Source organism: Haemorhous mexicanus, chromosome 5 (genome assembly GCF_027477595.1).
Source record: "Haemorhous mexicanus isolate bHaeMex1 chromosome 5, bHaeMex1.pri, whole genome shotgun sequence".
NCBI classification, from domain to species: Eukaryota; Metazoa; Chordata; class Aves; order Passeriformes; family Fringillidae; genus Haemorhous; species Haemorhous mexicanus.
Window position 1 is genome coordinate 29,726,024 of NC_082345.1, and position 14,014 is coordinate 29,740,037.

At 39.2% G+C, this 14,014-nt stretch overlaps 1 protein-coding gene across 2 annotated transcripts in view; it reads right to left on the reverse strand.

Moving 5' to 3' along the window:
• Nucleotides 1–4,390, reverse strand: part of NR1H4 (nuclear receptor subfamily 1 group H member 4) — a 30,566-nt gene extending 26,176 nt beyond the window's left edge. Inside the window, exon 1 of one of the 2 annotated variants that reach the window (XM_059847878.1) lies at nt 4,257–4,390. In XM_059847878.1, the coding sequence (XP_059703861.1) occupies nt 4,257–4,341 (85 nt within the window). In that variant the 5' untranslated portion in view covers nt 4,342–4,390. The remainder of the gene's footprint in view (nt 1–4,256) is intronic. The other variant, XM_059847879.1, reaches the window with a different exon arrangement.
• Between the last annotated feature and the right edge of the window lie 9,624 nt (nt 4,391–14,014).

Below are 14,014 nucleotides of genomic sequence, written 5' to 3' on the forward strand. Positions count from 1 at the left end.
TTTAAAGATCTCTTGGTGTAAAAATCCTACTAGCATCCTACAATTTCAAAGAAGAGTGCAAGAATAGATAACAAAAATATCCAAGGGAGAATATGGCAATATCCTACCTCAGGCTGTGTTCAGTCTGACCATTTCTTGACCAAAAATGTTCTCCTTAAGGTGCCACAGTCCTTGTTTCCATCTTTTTCCTTTTTTTACTTCCTAAAGTCCACATGTACATAAAACTTCTTAATTCTGCTTTGTCTGTGTCCTGTTCACTTCTTCACTGTGAGAACTTTCTTTAAGATTAGAAGGAGTGACACAGACCAGGGGTTGTATAGTTTACTAATTAACTTCATTACGAGCAACTTGTTTGTAGATGCCGGAAACAATGTCTGTTCCCAGTGTGGATTTACCTGGGTAAAATTTGGCTGTCAGTTTGAGGGGATGCCTCCAAGCAGCCTAGCTACTGTATTTTTGTACCTATTGTGGTTTAGTTACAACCAAATTTTGTATCAGTCAATAGTTGGTGGGGTCAGGTGGTACTGTGCAATAGATTGACCACTCCAGTATCACAGGAAGCAGGTTTTTTAGGTGGAGAAATGTTGCATTCTCAAAAAAAAAAAGGCCAAAGTGCTCAGACCATACTGGACACACCTGTGTGACAAGACAGAAGGGTTTGGGCTGGAAGGGACCTTAAAGACCATCTAGTTCCAAACCCGGAAATAGGAAGGGACACCTTCCCCATGAGCAGGTTGCTGAAAGCCACATCCAATCTGTCCTTCTCATTAATTTTTTTACTCACATTGCCACTCTGTTTGGTTTGGGTCTGTTAATAATTATTATGCATCCAATGTTTTCTGTTTTAATTTGTGCTGGTTTGTTTCTTTTTGATTTGGGGGTCAGTTATGAGCCTAATTATCTTCTCTGCAGGGATGAAGCCAGATGTTGCATCAACTGCCAGGTGGTGCCAAAGACAAGAAGTTATTTAACATACTTTATGATCTTGAAGCTGTTTAATCAGTTTGGACACTTGACCCTAACAACTTTTTCACTACTCTTATTTATTTTAAAAATACACACACATAAAAGACCAAATAAAACAAAAAAACAGACAAACAAAAAAACCAAACAAAAATAAAACTAAAAAACACCACAAAATAAACCAAACCCTGCCAACAAAAAAACAACTAAAAAAACCAAATAACCACAAATCAAACCAAACCAAACCAAGCCAAGAAAAAAAGCAGGAAAAAAAAAAGCTGGTTTACCTAAAAGGAGCCAGTCTTTTAAGCTACTCTTAAGCACTCTTCTGTGTCTAGAACAATTTTCAATGATATTTGTTGTTCTTTCATTAAGAAGTTTAGAGATATTGGTTTTTTCCCTGCCTTTGTTACAGGTCATTATTTTTTCTTATTGTTCCTCATCCTTTTCCATACAGCTTTTAAGAGTGTTCATTCCCTCCAAAACCTTCTTTCCCAGCTAGGGACATGTACAGTGAGGCTGGCATTTCTTGTCTTGTTATATTTTAGCATCTCATTACAAGAAAACATTTTCAGGCCATCAAAAACACTTGAAATACTTGAAAATACTTGAAATAGGTCTTCATTCAAAGAATTTGATTTTCTTTTCAGGTTCTTAGAAATAATTCATTTTCTGATATCTGAGGTTTCACACTTAGTATCTTACATACTTGCAACTTCTATATGAGGTGATTTCACAGAAAATAGAATGGATCTAGCTACTTACTTATCATAGAAATGACAGTTTGAGTCACATGCCGTACATATTTCAGGTGCCACACACATATATAACCTTTCTCAATCACCTGAGTCGAGAGTTAGAAAAAGAAAAGAGTTTTGCAGGAAGACAGGGTGGAATGGAAGGACCCTGACTTTAACTAGGTTAAAGATGTTCCTCATTTGCATTTGAGGCCCTTTCCCCAGGGACTCATTGCTGCAAAAGTGAAAAACTATGGTAAAAACACACTAACTCCAAAGACATCCAGACATACTTTACCTTAGACATATACTCTAAAAAGGCAGCACACAATTTTCACCTACTGAAAGGCAGACAACCTTTTTTCTGAAACCTGCTGCATCTAGAAGTCCTGAGGCTAAGGATGCAGAAGTGCCCCGGAATTTCTATGGTGATGAGGCTCAAGGCACAGGCAACTCAGAATTGACAACATTTCTTTTTGAAAGACCTGAACCTGGAGCTAATGTTTGGAGAAGCAATCAGATTTGCTTCTGAAGGTCTAAGAACACTCTCCCAGGAGACTGAATAAAGCACAGTGAAAACAAAATGTATTTCCAAGGGTTTTTTTATAGAATGTGAGTGTGCATCTTTGAGTAAAGGAGACTGGTTTGTGTGAATGGTAATGTCTGTAAGCCAGCAATTTTGAACTTGTGAGCTGAAATATATGAGAAGACCTAAAAGAAACATGAATTATAAGGACCATCTGAAAGAAAAGCTTTCTTCCTGTTTTCTGGGGTTCACAAGTCACTTCCTGCCAAAATGGAATGTCAAAAATTGCAAATAATTTACAAATATACAGAATGGAGAGGCAAAGCCATTTCCTGCAAGTGTTTTGCAGGGATGGAGTCATATTTTCACAATGAGTAACTTTCTCTGTGCACTCAGTTGCATATTATTTCTGATAGGCTTTTTTCCAGCTATAAAAGCAAAAAAGCTCCACATTAGAGCGACACCCCACAAAACAAAAGTCAGCTTAAGTGAAACACAGCAGGAGTCCTAAGTTTTCTTCCTAATAGGACCCCTGATTCAACTCCTTAATACATTATTTCTTTCTGTTACAGAAATGTCAGTTTGAATTAAATCTCCATTGTGCTAAGCTCTGAGCACCTTTAATGAGAGACACAATGCCTCTTCTGAAAGCTTCACAATTTGGAAGTAAGATTACCCTGTGGAAGAAAAGTATTTTACATTAACATTCTCCCTTCTATTTTCAAGCAACCTTATAATTACTCCTTTAATTAATGAAATAACCAATGAAAAAGTAGATATTGGGGGGAAATTTCTCGATAAAAATCTGAAGTAGCTTGGGTATGGAGGAGTTTTGAAAGATGACTGGAAATAAAGTTTGGCACCCTAAATTTGAATATCATTCTCCTCTCTATATATCATGGCCTGACATTGGAATTAAGAGGTAGTAAAGGAGTGTTTTAGTTGTTAGCATATTTTTTTTTTCAACAACTCCAAAACATTTCTCCAACCAAACCCCAAAACAAAGAGGGATAAAAACCAGTAACCCACAATAATGGAGTGGGTTCTGCTTCCCATTAGTGATCATGCTTTATTTTAATTGTATGGAGCCAGGACACTGCAAGGGGTCTGTCTTGTAGAGATGGTCCTGACTTCCAGGAGCTCTGCAGCTGGAGTGGCTCTGGGTGCCAGGCACCAGGCACTACTCTTGTTTCAGACAGATGAAACTGGGATGTGTTTGGTTTTTCCAGCACTCAAAAAGGCAGAACTCTGGTCCTATTTGGACTGTAAATTTCCGAAGTGTTGCAGCACTTTGTGGGTGTTTGTATTGTGTGTGAGGCCCTCAGTGTACCATAACTTACTCAACGAAGGACCCACTCTCTGTCAAATGAAAGGCTAAAACAATTTAATATTACCTTTTTTTTTTTTAGTGGTACATATACCAGGAAACAGCTTACCCATGCTAATAAAATATTCACCAAGAATTTTTCACTTATTAACAAACTCATGTTTAGCCTTGAAAAAGATTCTCCATGAAACTGGAGCAAGGAGCATCTTCCAGCCTGCTTTATAAACTTTCTTGTCACTGGAGTTAATAGGATAAGTTTTTAATGGTTGTAATAAGACAGAGATTTTAATTTAGGTGAAATTACTTTCATAAATTTGCATAATATGGCAATGCAAATACATTGCACTATAATTTTGTTACAGGTTAACTGGAAATGTACCTGCTCAGCTTGATTTAAGTGACTCACATGAAGGTAACATCCAGCCTCCATACAGAGGTCTGGTTTTGCCAAATGATCTCCAGTATGAGAAGAGTGTCACGACAACAACTTCAGGTTCTGCTGTGAGCAGTGATGAGAGCAGTAACCTGCAGGACTGCATTAACACCACAGATCTATTGTTTGTTACTCCTGTCATAGGTACTGAAGATTCAAGAAGGCTGGCAGGTTTCAGCCTCATACCCTTGACTTGGAATTTCAGTCCATTTTCTCCTAGGTTTCTGACTATAGGACAGTTTGCTATTTCAACCCAATTTGGTGACTTACCAAACAAATGAGGACCTTCAGCAAGAGGAAATCCATCAGCACTGGCTAGCTGATGATGCCCTATTAAATTCATTTCAGATCCCATTTATTCTTCAGTTCAGGAGGAATATGCTGATTAAACAGGAGGTTGAAAAGAAACCCTGAAAAATATGAAACAAAAAAGAATATTTAAAACAAGATAACTAACTTTGGTGTACCTAGTATAAAGCAGAATGCAGGAGGTTATTTCAATATTTGTTGTAACAAACACTGTCTTGAAATTACAAAACCTAATTCAGCCTTTAAATAAAATGCTACATCCAGCCTGTTTGTTTTTTCCTTGCTGTGGCATATTTTATTTGCCCTGTTTCTGGTCATTTTAAATTAATAGAGGTTCATGCCCAAATTTATTCACATATTCAGCCTGAAGCACTGGCCTGACCTCCTGAGGGCATGCTGCCCAGCCCACCTCCCATGCAACACCAATTGTTTGCATGATTTTTCACCACCCTTTCATCATTTCATTGTTTTCACTTATTGGAAAAAAGTGTAAGTTTATGGTTAGATCAGAAGAATACAGATAGGAAACTTGAGTTTAATTTGTAGGGACCAGCTCTTTATCTTGTCTTAGGTAATTTCTGAACAAGACAGATGGTGACAAGCACAGAAAGCCACGCCTGGCTCTGGCACCCAGGCTCGCCCACGCGCTCTCTCTGGTCTCAAGCAGCCACACAACTCTCCCTTGGGAGGCTGGGAGAGATGTGACAGGGACTCCCCTGCCCAGCTCACCTGGGTGCGCTGGGCCAACTCCAGATTGCATTTGAGGACCAGCAGGAGAATGTAGAGCTCCAACAAGGAGATGTCTCAAGGGCTTATACAGACACCGAGAGGATTCTGCACAGAGTTGTCAGCAATCTGCTTTACTTTGTTTTACAGCCTTAATTCTTTATTTGGTTTTACTAGCGTGGGACTGTCCCTGGAAATGCATTTCCACTCACTGAAGGCATTTGAGAGTTCTAGCCCAGTCTGCTTCCCAGTGAGAGCCCAGCATGTTTCTCGAGGAGAAATGAAATCATCTAACAAAAACGTGAGTGCTGCAGGAGGCCCCAGTGCTGAGCAGGCTGGGAAGTAGCTTGTGAGAGTGAGTGACAAGCACACTCTGTAATTATATTCAGATTTGTCTGTAAGGATTCATTAAGTTCTTTTTTAACATAAACAGAGGCCCTCTAATTAGACAGATGCATTTTAAATGTCTGCCCACAGATAATTTAAACAGTTTACTTAGAAATGTCAAAAGCTACTTGTATCACAGACCAGATAGGGTTCTTGAGGCAAATCACATATAAACACAGTCTCAAATCTAGCACAGAAACATAGTTTTGCAACAGCAGAAAAACTCCATGTGTCTTGGATGGGATCTGGCAACAAGCCCAGCCACCCCACCACGTCCATGTTTAATTCCAACCATTTCATTGCCTTGCTGCCTCCTTTTCCAGGGAAGTTAACTGCTGAAATCAAGATGTGGGGCTACTCAGATGGCTTTAAGGTCTTAAAATTCGTGACAGACAGATTTCTCATAAAACACCCCTGACAAACCCTTAGGATGGGATTCCTCTTACAGCCCATTAGAAGCCTTCTGTGACGGGAGAAGGCAGTGGCACTGTCAGGACCATTATCATGGCCAGCAAGAAAACCATCAAAACGAGGTATTTTCAGAGGGCTAATGAGTACTTTTCTGGATTTTCTTGTTGGAGAGCAGAGAAGAGAGGCCATCAGCACCCTCCCCTCATGTCCCAGCCATTTATTATCTTCCTTACAGCCCATGGGAGTGCAGCCCTTAGGGCTCCTTGCAGGATCAGCTCTCCTTACAGCCAGACATGAAGACTGCTCCACCACTGCTACTTCTACTTCTCATGTCTCCTCATCAGCCCCTGTTTGAGGGCCTGACACTGCAACACCTAACATCAGGCCTGGGATTGTGAATCCCTGTATGTTCATACAGAGCCTAGAATTTATCTTCTCGGGGAATGTTGGAAGCTATATCAAAATACTTTAAATACAGTCCCAAGAAGGCATCCATTTAAAAGTATTTACTGCCAGCATATGGTCAGACTTTCAATGCACAGATTCTTAGCTTGTAAGTTTTATATTCTCCATCCTGCTAGCTTCTGCTGCAAATAAGAAGAAAGAGGGCAAGCTGTGTTTCTAAGGGCTTATAAAGTGTCTGTGTTTTTATAGCCTCTTTGTTATGTCTATAAACTTCTTTCTCATTTCTTTGAGGACATTCCATTTTTTAAAACATATCATTGTATAATGCCCCTCTTTAACCTCAAGATGGATTCCTTAGAATGTATAATTCTTTGCATACACACAGAAAAAGACCCAACCCTCATGTTATTAATACTGCCTTGTTGATAGTAAGAATCTTGAGGACACGTTTGTAATAATCTGCACTGTTGTAGGACATTACAGGTTTTGTAACTCTATGCCTCCTGCCACATTTATTTTTGTCTGGATGGATTCGGTTCAAGCCAAATGTTCATGATGATTTTACAATTCCCATCATTTTAATACTTCATTTTCTTTAATATATCCAGCTGATGCAGATCATTTACTAGATGTCATGGAAGAGATTACTCCTCTTTTCTTGGGGTTTCTGCAAGCCACAAGATCACCATAAAAAAGACCAGAAATATATTTTCCAATGCATCTAACTTTGGTACTAGATTTCACTGAACACCAAATTCTTCATTAAAGACTGATTGATATTTGGCTTTGATTTTCTCCTGAGTCCAGCCTGCTGTGAGCTACCTAGCCTACATTAGATTTATCCATATAATTAATTGCACATGTATTTAAAAGCAGAAGGTGCTGATTTCCAGCTCTAGGACCTGCACTAGGTACACAGTACAGAGCATTGAAGCCACACTAACTCCATAATTGTTCAGTTCTGGGAAATAATGTGGGTCACTATATTGGATTGATACTCTATCCTGAGGTGTAACAACAAAAACAAAGAGCATCTGACATGTAAAAGCTGAAATAAAAGCAACAGAAGCACAGGAAAACAACGTTGCTCTCCCAAATAAAAGCCCTTCAAGAGAAAAGAAAAGGCATGTGATAAATTAGAAAGCTTCTTTATTCCAAATAATTTTTGGTTAACTGTTTAAATAAACCAATTTACTCCACCACCTTTGGAGATTATTTCGTAGGCCAAAATATACAGCAAAGGAAAACAGAGATCAGTATGTACAAAGTAACATATGTATAAAGTAAAATATGTGCCCAACTGCTTGAGATTATTGTCTTCAACTGTGTGTTAGGAACTTGGAATTGCATAAAATTTTGTTACACGTAACCTTTAACATACTTCAGAACAATCAGTGTGTGTTTACATGTTCTATGTTTAACTAAGAAAATTTACATGTATATTATTATATATGGGGCTTGTTCTTTCCACTGTATGGGTGTATACACATATTTATTCAGATTTCTTATGAGATACATGTTCATTGAGGTATACAAATATGTATGTAGAGACAATTGGGCTCACCACTGAACTCCAGGTTTCAGATGTATTGTGGGCTCTTATCTGTGCACTACCCTGACCTTGCTACAGTCAATAGTAAAGCTTTCCCTGGCTTCTGAGTCAGCAAAGCCAGGTCTCTTGCTGAAATAATTAAAGTTGAATCAACTGGCTTCACTGAAAACGAAAGCATATTGGCCTCACACTTTCAAGTAAATGTAAAAATACATTTGATCATCAGAAAAGCTCCATGACAGCTCTAATTGTGGTTTACCTTCAGAAGAATGGTTGAATCTATTTCAACTACTCAGCAAAGGAAGATATATCAAAGCACATGCAAAATCTTTGACAAATATTAGTGAAGTACATTTCCTTCCATCTGTCCCATAATATTTTCCTATTCTTTACACATCTGACTGCCTATTGCTCAAAGAGAAATTGCAGTAACATCACTAATCTATGGCCCAATCCAAACATTGTTAACATCAAGGGGAAGATAGATTCCCATCTCATTCACAGGCTTTTGATGTGGCCTCACAGCCTTCCTGCAGAATATTTAATGCAACGCCTCAGTTATTTGAGAAGCTATTTTATTTGCTTACCTGTTTGTTTTAAAGTGTATCAAAGGGACCTGAAAGCATTAGGAAGATTCATGCTCTCTACTTCCAGCCTGCTGCTCTCAGGTCATTTTGGCAAGCACAGCACCACAGGCAGCTACACAGCAACTGATGCAAAATGCGAGCAACCACACGAGCAAGTCTGAGAAGCAGAGGCAGGATGAGCCTTACTGGGCTTCTTTGAAATTTTCTGTTACATTTCTTACTATGGAGTTTAAAATCAGAGCAGGAAAGAGACACAGGACACAGAAAAAAATAATAGAATATTCCTACTTCTTAATTCTGAAGCAAAGGCAGGTATCTGAGTCCCAAGTAGAACTGAAAACTCCAAGAGAAGTATCAGTGACATTTCTGGGAGCAGGTAAGTGACTTCGAAGAGTGGGGCCAGCTTCTGACTCTGCCTGGGATTTCCTCCTAAACACCATTTGTGTGTTTTGCTTTCTCCAGCACCTTTTTCATGTCTCAAGCCCTCCACTTCTAACTTGTTTTTGGACTGCCATTTAGACTAGTGCTATTCCAATATAATTCCCAATCTCTGGGCTCTCTGTAACACAAGCAATTGCAATAAAAATAACAGAAGTGAAATATGCTCTGCCACAGGTATAGTTTTCTGAAGATAAATGAGTAGCAGAAGCACTCAGAGTAGAATTACATTTTCTTAAAAACTACCAATGGATTCAAATAGTAATCACTTGAGATTTGAAACCCCCTTTTTACTTTTCCTAGTTATGTGAAATATGTGCTAAAATCTTTGGAAGACTTGCACTTGAAAAATGTACACAGAACTCTCAAAGAAAAAACTCTATGAAATAAATATGATTTTCCCTTTCTGGATTTTTCTCTGTTCTTTCATTAAAAACATTGAAACTATTTCCCACTTCTAAAAGGTGAAAAAAAATTTCAAAGCTAATGCACAAATTAACTCAATACTGCTGTTGCAAGAAAGTCTCAGTATCAAACTTACACCTTCTGTTCCAGTGACACACAGAAGCCAGCTTCTGAAGACAAGTTTCAACATGACCTTCTTTTTCACCTTACTATTTTTCCCAAAGGGAATTCTTGCTGTTGAGACAGTTTTGTGGACAAAATGACTTCTTAAATTATTCTTCACTTTAATTTTTTTTTCTGGTCAAAAAATCCATTAACATCCACTAAACAAATCAGGTGACAAAATTACTTTTATACTACACAACAGCAAGAAGCTATCAGTTTAAGGAATTATTACTTACTTTTCTTTTCTGGAAGACTGCAGATGGCAGGATGTAAGACAGTTCTGCACTCAGTTCAGTATCCTAATGATTCTCACATAGGAACATTTTTGTTTTGTTTTTCTTTCATGTTTAGCAGAAGCCTGTAGTGATAACACAATGAATCAAAGCTTGGGTTTATTGGCTCAGTGCCCTAATGGACAAGGATTACTCATTAACAATTCTTTCTTTGCGAAACTCTCCAAACATGGGCTGTATTAAAATGTTCTGAATTCCAGCTTGGCCATCAGCAGAGAGATTTGAGATGCTCCTTAATACTCTGATCGAGTGCAGAGGGGAAGTTAACTCAGACAGCGGGGTGATAGGACCTTATTGCTAATTGTAGCACTGTCCTTGCACATGTGCATTTTGTGACATCCTCAGCCTCCTTGTCTTTCCCATCCAAAGAGCCCAGATGTTATTCCAAGACATAAACTTGGTTTTTAAGTCTTTCTGTTATTTTGTCATGCTTTTTAGGGAGACTGAGCATTACACTGAGTACTGAAGCAGAATAGGCTATAAATTTCACCATCACAGGGATGCAAGGACATTGAAGTTTAATTCCTGTATCTGCAACAATCTCAAAAGAATTGCATCATTTTGATTTGGGCTCATCACATAAAGCTTTAGACAAGAAACTGAGGCCCCTAATTTTAAATCTATCAGACTCATGCACTAGGTGTGCACAGGGGGAAGAAATTGGTACCTGTGGATGGAAAACCACATCCTTGAGTGGGTTCCACTGGATCTGAAAATGCTGATGTGCTGTCATTGACAGAAAGGGGACCTTGAACTACCACATCCCAATTTACCCTGCAGAGGGAATCAAAGCCAAGACAAATGGATTGAGGCTGTTTTGTTTCAACATCCCACCTACACAGGAAGCATACTAATTCCCTGGTTTGCATTGCTAAACGTACCCAGTGGGCACGAGTTGATCTGACAGTGGTACTGAGACAAATTTCAGTCAGAGGAGACTACTGACAGCATCACTCATGGTGAGTGAGTTCACGATTGTCACACAGAATATGATGTCCATCCTTCCTACATATTTACACTGTCTGAGTAAGATTGAATACACAGGGACACAGATTGTGCTCCTACTTGAGCAAAGAGAGGCATTGGGCAGCAAACACAGTCCTTTGTCTGAGAAAGGTGAGAGCTGCTGGCCCTAAAATTACCAAGAGTAAAGTTCCTTCACTTTCCCTCATTTTAAGAGAAAAAAAAAATATTTTAAAAAGGTATATTAATCCTCAAGCTTTTAGCAGGGCAACTCAAATTCTTTATAAATTCTCTATACTTCTCATGAAAATATTATTAATAATGAGTCTCTTTTGTGTTCTGTCCCTTGCCAATTCACCTGGTAGCCACCCAAACACTCCTGGTCTGACAGATTTCTGAAGAGAGCAATGGGAGAATGATGCCATAAGGCTCTCACTGGACACTAATTCCCAAGAGACTACTGTTCCCAGGGATTTATGCCTACAACTCATTCCAGCGGGCACTAGACACATGATAAACATATTTAAGACTAAGGCTTTCTCAGTCCTCATTTCTGACTCTCTGAACACCATCTCACTTCTGTAAACAATGAGATTTCTCTTTGACAAATTAATATTTAGCAAAACCAGCAAAGTACTTTCAAGTAAGAGAATTCTTCCAAACAACCCTACCCACAGGAGACAGGAGGTCTCTTCAACCAAGCATGCCAACAGCCCATCTGACACTTTCCATCATATGTCCACTCCAGTGGTGCCTAGAAAGCACATGCCATTTTAGTATGTCAAAAAAACCAAGTTTATTTGGTGATACTGAGGCCAGTGATGGGTTTTGTCCCGCACCAGGAAAAAAAAACAGAAGTGGAGGCAAGAAATCCAACAAATGTCATATAATGTGCCATGAAGCTTTTGGTCTCTTGGTAGGTTTCAAAGATCTGAGATTTCTTTTTCATCATTCAGCTTCCCCCAGCATTGGTTTGATACAGTTGGTGGCACAGAGCAATTGCTTTTTAGAAGCCCCTAGAGACTAACTTTCAATAAATGTTCTTTCCCAAAAAGTATTTTCCTCTGTGTGGATGTTTGTCAGACAGCTAAGAGTTTAGCAGAAAGGAAATTGAATTTAATGCACCTATTCACCAACACATTTGTTGCATTAAAACAATTTTCCTTTCCTTAAAATAATGAAGAGGCAAGTGCCAAAGCGGAGCTTTGTCCACTAATCAATATATTCAAGACATTATTGGAAAAAGCTAAGAAATCATCCACATGATCTAAAGAGGAGATGTTGCCTGTAGCAATGACATGTGGCATTACTGGTTAAAGCCAGGTGTTCCTGTTTCTTATGGTTCTTGTACAAATGAGAATTGAAGAGAAAGGAATTGGAGCAAATTAAATATATCTTCAGTGGTGTTTCAAGAGATTACATACACAGCATCAAGGGAGAGAATAGAAGAAGGAAATATTCAAACACAGATACTTATAAATGGAATGTCTTCTCAAATATAGCATTGCATTCTAAAATTTTTAAAATTTCAGAATATTATCTGACATCCTGAAACTTTTCCAGACAATAGTACCATTACTTCTGTAATTGACAAAGAGTGTGTGTTCTACACATACACATCTATGTCATTAGCAGTCCAAATACATGTTCAACAACAAAACCAGGGATATAGATAACATTCAGAGCTAGAAATCTGCCTGCCTGGAAAACACCACTTCATAAACTCCATGAAAGAAAAAGGGGGTGTTTGCCATTGCTCATTTGCTCCTCCTCTTGCTACTCTGTTTTTTCTCCACTGAAATAAATGCCATTCCACACTTTCACTGGCAAGGTACCTCATGGAAAGGCAAGACAAATCCTGGCAACAAAGTAGTTTGCCATCAAAAGTGTGGTGGGAAAAATGTAGTACAGAAAGAGATAGGGGGAAAGAAGAAAAAATGTAGACTGGGTGTTCACCTTCAACATTTCCTTCTCTCCACATCCTAATGAATGCATCATCACACACTAAAAAAATCCTCAAAAGCAATACACCCAAAAATAACCAGTACCTGCTCCTTTTGCTCAGAATTTTCTTCCAGCAGCTGAAAAGCTTACTGCCCATTCACAGCCAGTTTTCTGGAGCTCCAACAACATTGTGCACATGACAACTGTGGAACTGTTCAGGTTGAAGAAGACCTCTAAGGTCATTGAGGCCAACCACTAACCCAGCACCACCAAGTCCACCAGTAAACCATGTCCATAGGTGACACATCTGCACAACTCTGAATACCTCCAGGGTTGGTGACTCAACCACCTCCCTGGGCAGGCAGTTCTAATGCTTGACAACCCTGCTGGTGAGGAAAGTTTTCCAAATATTCAATCTCAATCACCCCTGGCACAACTGGAGGCAGATTCTTTGCTGCATCAGACAGTCATTACCACAGGGAAGGTAAGGATGAGGAGCTAAAGCCAGACAGATCTCTGCCAATGCATTAATTTCTCTGTTCCCCAAGATGCAAAGGGAGAAACTTCCTGTCTTGCCAGTGGGAAAACATACCTTCTTGGCCTAGGGATTCCTGGAAACATCTTGGGGCAGGTGGGAATTGCAACAAGGATTAGGTCTGGTCTGGCTGAAAGATTAATCAGCTTTTCCAACTGGCACCTGGAGCTGTCAATACCCTTAAAACACCTGGGCATTTCTGACAAAAGATCTAATTTGCAACAGTCACAATGAGTGAGATACCTTGGATCTGTGTTTGTTTCATAAGCCAAGGGACAGGTGTGTTGACCAAGACCTACTTGTGCTCAAGGACTTCTTTTTCCCTATTTTTACATCTCCTGGAATGAATGGTACTGCAGACACCTGAGAGATCAGGCAAACTAAATTGTGCCTCTGCACAAACCATCAGTTTCAGCTCATAACATGACCATAAACAGTTGCCACTAAGCTGCTGTCACCCTCAGGTCTTCTTTCATCCTTGTGGCACGCCTTATTTATCATTGCTACCCAGAGGATTCACATCCTCTACACCACTTTGGGCCACGGTCTGTCTCCTCAAACCAGCCATTTCTTACTCTCAGGCACCCTCACCTTTTCATTTCTGGAAAGATGTCCAAGATTATCACACTCTTACAATAAATTTTATCATCTGAAGATAATTAGGCAATCTTAATAGCTATGGTTGTTTCTGTACAGGTTAAGTACTTCATGAATCAGAGCCTCTTCATTGTAAGTTGCTCTCTGATTATTCAGTTTCTGAGCAGGGCAAAAATTATTCAACAATCTTATTTTTTGCCCTGATAAAATAATCTGTCTTCTCCCCTCACATAGTTTACATGGAATGTCATGAAGAGTAAAATGACCACAGAACAATCAGTCCTAAGAGGGGGAATTCCTCCCTGGTGACA